The sequence below is a fragment of the Myodes glareolus genome, chromosome 7 (genome assembly GCF_982192425.1).
Source record: "Myodes glareolus chromosome 7, mMyoGla1.1, whole genome shotgun sequence".
NCBI lineage: Eukaryota > Metazoa > Chordata > Mammalia > Rodentia > Cricetidae > Myodes > Myodes glareolus.
In genome coordinates, this window is record NC_142032.1 from 63,804,994 (window position 1) to 63,810,534 (window position 5,541).

A 5,541-nucleotide genomic window follows, 5' to 3' on the forward strand; every position below is an offset into this window, starting at 1 on the left:
CTTGGACTTAGATGGACATTCAGGGACAACATCTCTTTCCATGTGAGCTGATCCTTCTTGTACTCACATCTTTCCTATGGGCTTCTCTGCTTCTCTCTCTCTCTCTCTCTCTCTCTCTCTCTCTCTCTCTCTCTCTCTCTCTCACTGTGTGTGTGTGTTTGATTATTCTCAAAAGATATTTGGTTTTGTTAACTTATTTCAATATTTAAAAATCTGTTACCAGAGTCACTTTCCTTCACAGTTTCAGTTTGAAACTAAGAGCTTGGCCTCTGTGGGTCTGCTTTGGGACCTGTGTGAGCCATTGATCAGTGCAGAATAGAAAACTTGCCCCGTGACTTAGTTCTGAGGCAGCCCTAGGTCTCTGAGAAAGGCATGGTGTTTTCCTGTGAATCTGGGGCAGAGCTGCAGGAAGACAGGTACTGGGTTGAGAGGCAGACAGAGGGGATTTGGGGGCCCAACTGAGAAGCCCTGTGTGCTATATGAGGCCATGGAACATCTGCAGGGATGCTGACAGACCAACCTTTTCTTTTGCATGGACAAGTATTGGCCATGGAGACTCTATGAATTTCTTGTTTCCACAGTGAGAAAAGGTGGAGGAGGTATCAAAAGCTCAGGTCCTGCTCTCAAGCTCAAACTGCAGGAGACTGCCCTTGATCTGCACAATTGCAGGGGGAGAAAATATACTTCTTGTTCAAGATATACAATGGTGTGAGTAGTTTGTTTCCATGTAGCCAACAGCCCACCCCTGAATCTCCAAGAAGGGTCTGGGAACACTCAGTCCCATGGAGTCACTAGAGAGGGTAGAACTTATTTTTACCACATGCTAATCAATCCACCTGTTTCTAGGCCTGAGAGATCCATATGTTTGAAGAGTCCTGGGTGATTAGAGATAGATGGGTGAACGAGGTGTAGGGAAGACAGACTTGAGACTGGGCAAGGGTGATACCCTTTAAATTTGGGACCTGGGTGAAGCTGTGCCCACACCTTTCATGCTCTGTTTCCAGCCCTGGAAAAGCTTCCACCAGGCCAGGGAAAGGGGGGTGATGCCCATCTACCTCACTAAGTTTATTATTCACAAGGAGTGCTTAGGGTGTCCAGAAAGAAATAGACAGATGTGGTGTTCACAAGAGATTGTAGATTTCATTCCACAAGAGCCAGGACCGTCTGTGCCGACTGCATGTTGTGCTGTCATTGCTCCATGCTCCAGACCCCTAAGCATGCTTCCCCAGAGCTGTTTTGCAGCCTGCATCTGAGAAGCCTGGTCTACCCCTTGATAAGGCTGGGCATCTCTACATCCTAAAATACCTGTGCTGGGGACCACATATTTCCTTGGTATGTTTTAGAAGGCTGGCACATATGCTTTTAAGATTTCCCGGTCAAAGGATATCACAGGGCATGAGTAATATCAAAGTTAGCAGATGTTACAAAGGGATACTGCCCACCACAGGCAGCATTTTCTTCTGTTCTGGGTCTGTTGTATGCAGAGTGGAGAGTTCAGATTAGCACACTATGTTGAGAGATGATGTAATCATGTTAATTATGTGCTTTACTGCAACAACAGCACAGATAGCAAGAATTTCTACTCACACCTGGCTGAATCCTATGTGAGATGATGGATGGTCTACACCCTGTGTCTCCTTGACCTTGTCCAGCTGTGTCACAGTAACTCCCAGGGACTGAGTCTCAAATAGCAATGAACAACTACACAGCAGTGGAAGAGTTTATCCTACAGGGATTTTTTGGAGATCCTGGGTTCCAGGTTTTCTTCCTGGCCTTTTTCTCCATTTTCTATACTATGGCTGTTACAGGAAACACCCTCATTTTAATGGCCATCAGCCTGAACCCAAGTCTTCACACACCCATGTACTTCTTCCTTGCAAACCTAGCCCTTTTGGACATTGTCTGCACATCCACTGTTCTTCCCAAGATGTTGGAGGGTCTGGCGGGGAAGGGCAGCCACATCTCTTATAAGGGATGCTTGACTCAGATTTTCTTCCTAACCTGGGTTCTGGGGGCTGAGCTGCTGCTGCTCACGGCCATGGCCTATGACCGCTATGTGGCCATCTGTCGCCCATTGCATTACAGCCTGCTGATGAGTCGGCCTGTCTGTGTCCTGCTGGCAGGTGGTGTGTGGGTCATCAGTGCATTCAGCTCATCTGTGAACACTAGCCTGTTAGTACAACTCCATTTCTGTGGCCCCAACCAAATAAACCACTTTTTTTGTGAAATCCCAGCACTGCTACTGCTGTCTTGCAGCCCAACCACCCTCAACAACATCATGGCTATCATAGCAGATGTTTATTTTGGCGTGGTCAACTTCCTGTTTACCATGGTATCCTACAGCTTCATCATTGCCAGCATCCTATGCATCCGCTCTGCAGAGGGCAAGAGGCGTGCTTTTTCCACTTGCTCTGCCCACCTGATGGTGGTCACCTTGTATTACTCCACTATCATCTATACTTATGTACAACCTGGCTCCGGATCCTCCATGGAAAATAGCAAGGTGGCTGCCTTATTGTACACAGCAGTCAGCCCTACCCTGAATCCCCTCATTTACTCTCTGAGGAATAAGGATGTCAAAGTGGCTCTCAGAAAGGTGTTTCCCTGTGTCTGTTGAGGAGGCAGAAAGCAGTGGTGTGGCTTGATCCAGCTGTTGATGAACTAGTTGGAACCTATGACTGAGAATCTAATGCCATGGGAAGGAACAGAGTACAATTTATGTGGCAGATGTACACACAATGTACCTGTCTTGCAGGAGCCACTGGTCATTTCTTTTTGTTAGTTTGGGCATCCAGGTTTGGAACAGGCTGCACGTTTGTAGCCTGGTGTTGTTGATGTAGGGATTTTGGTATCCTGTGTTGTGAAAATCATCCAGACCCTGATATTGACTTCAGAAGAACTGTGTCTGGTTGGGGGAGAAAGTACGATGGAGGTGGAGGAGAAAGGAAGAAGGGTAGGGGCAAGGAGATCTTGAGGGAATGGTATGGTTAATATGGAGGGAGGACAGAGATGGAAGCAAGGAAGGAGATACCTTGATTGAGCAAGCCATTATGGGGCTGGCAAGAGACCAGAACTGTAGAGATTTCAGGAGTCCACAAGGACGATCCTTGCTAAGACCCTCAGAAATAGAGGTGAGGGTGCCCACTTGGCCTGGCCCTGTAGTCAGATAGATAAATATCTTTTTTAAGGAAGAAATTATAGGCTAAAACAATCATATTTCAATAGCTATAATTACTTAAATGTCATCACAGAACCTTAATCCAGTGGCTGATGGGAGCAGAGGCAGAAACCTGCAGCAAAGAACTGGCCTGAGCTCCCAAGGTCCAGTTGAAGAATAGGAGGAGTGAGAATATGAGCAAAGAGGTCAAGACCATAATGGGGACATGCACTGAAACAGTTTATCCTAGCTAACGGGAGTTCACCAACTCCAGCTGGACAGGGATGATCAGCATAGGTCCCAACTAGTCCTTCTTAATGTGGGTAACAGTTGCATGACTGGGGTAGACTGCAGGACACTGGCAGTGGCACCATGATTTGTTCCTATTGCTTGTACTGGCTTTTGGGGACCCTGTTCTCTTTAGATAGATCCCTTGCTCAGCCTGGATATAGTGGGGAGGGCCTTGGACCTTCCCCCAAAGCAATGTAACTTGTCCTCTCTGAGGAGTGGGTGGTGGGTTGTGTGGGAGGATAGATGGAGGAAACGGGAGGATGGGAAGGAGGGAGAACTGGGAATGCTATGTAAAACAAAAAAAAAAGTTAGTTTGTTTTAATATCTAAGAAAAAAATGAAAGAAATCATAAAAAGCATTCAATAAATTCAAAGGAAACAAACTATAAAACATAATTTAGACTGCGTTTATTTCAATCTTTATGTGTTTTTTTTGATAATATTTTACTATATCTTTAAAGACTTTGTTTTTTTAAACTATTTCTTTTTATGGCTGTCGATACTGTTTTTTTCTATCTCTCCCAATCTTGTGTACATTTTTTAAACACACTGTGTCTTGCTTAGAGGTCTATTAATGTCTGAATTTGTCCTGTTGTGTATCTGAAATGCTTATCTGACGAGAAGTATTTTTTTTAAAATCCTAAGTGGTGTGGTTCCTATGGCCTGGATGCTGGCTCCACCCCTCAGCCTTTCAATTTAGCAGAGGTATGCTTGCTCTGTGAGCCCCATGTTCATCACCCCAGCTCCATGGATATACTGTGACTAAGTCGAGACCATTAACCAACTTGCCACATGCTACTTACAAACTCCATTTAAGGGCTCTGTAACAGAGCACCCATAAAGACCCAGAGAGCCATTCCTGCCATTAGCTGGAACCAGGTAGATGTCTCTTAAAGGAGCAGTACCTCTGTTAGCTGCCAGAAAGCATAGCCTATCTCAAAACTACGTGACTACCAAGAAACTCCAGTTGACTCGAATTTTTGTGCGTGTAGAAGCCCTTTTGTAAGCTCTCTGGGGCTTTATGTGGATGTACGTTGCCTAATGTTGGATGCCGTTATGTAATCAGAGATTGATTTTTATTTCTTGGCCACTTATACCTGAATAATAACACAAAAAATTAACCCATTTCTATTAATTTGTGTATCTTCACAATGCTGTGGCTATATTGGTACTATTTTGTTGTCTTTCTCCTAGGGCAGCTACATGGCATCTCCCTGAGTCCATCTTCTTTCTTCTTCTATCTCTGCTTTAAATTACTGAACCTCACTAAAGATCCAGAGCCATTCCTACAACTATGAGGAACCAAGAAGCTTTCTCTTAAAGGAACAATACTTCTGTTAGCTGCCACAAAACAGAGCCTATCTAAAAAAATGTGGCTACCAAGAAGCTCCAGTTGACTCACATTTTGTGTGTCTAGAAGCCATTTTTGTTGCTTTCTCAGGCTTTACATGGATGCACGTTGCTGAATGTTGAATGCCATTATGTAATCAGGATCTGCTTTTTGTCTTTTGTGGCCACACAGACACAAGTAATAACACAAAGATATATTAATTACAATACTGTTTGGCCAACATCAGGCATATTCCTAGATAGCCCTTACATCTTAAATTAACCCATTTCTATTCATCTGTGTATCTCCAATATAGGCTGTGTCTTACTGATATGGCTCTGGTATCTTTCCTCTGGAAGCAACATGGCAGCTCCCTGACTCTACCTTCCTTCCTCTTCTATCTTGTTTTTAAAATACTTCCTTGCTATATTCTACCCTACCACCGGCCAAAGCAAAATCTTTATTAACCAATGGTAATAAAACCTACTCACAACACACAGAAGGGAATCACATATCACAAATCTTAACAGACCTCAAAAAAAAACATGAAAAAGCAAAAAATTCGTGATAGCCAAAACCATCCTGTAAAATAAAGGAACTTCTGGACGCATCACCATCTCTGACATCAAGCTCTATTATCGAGCTACAGAAATAAATACAACTTGGTATTGATATGAAAACAGACAGGAAGAGTTTTATATTTATTTAAAATTCAGAAGTGGTGTAAGCATTTTTATTTTAATTTTTAAAAGTCCATATGTCTT

General features: G+C 43.7%; 1 protein-coding gene across 1 annotated transcript; it reads left to right on the forward strand.

The window, feature by feature from the left end:
* The first annotated feature begins 1,693 nt into the window (after nucleotides 1-1,693).
* LOC148121450 (olfactory receptor 13A1-like) lies at nucleotides 1,694-2,617 on the forward strand. The gene has a single exon (XM_087907650.1). It carries the CDS (start codon nucleotides 1,694-1,696, stop codon nucleotides 2,615-2,617), a length of 924 nt encoding a protein of 307 aa, XP_087763776.1.
* The last annotated feature ends 2,924 nt before the right edge of the window (nucleotides 2,618-5,541 follow it).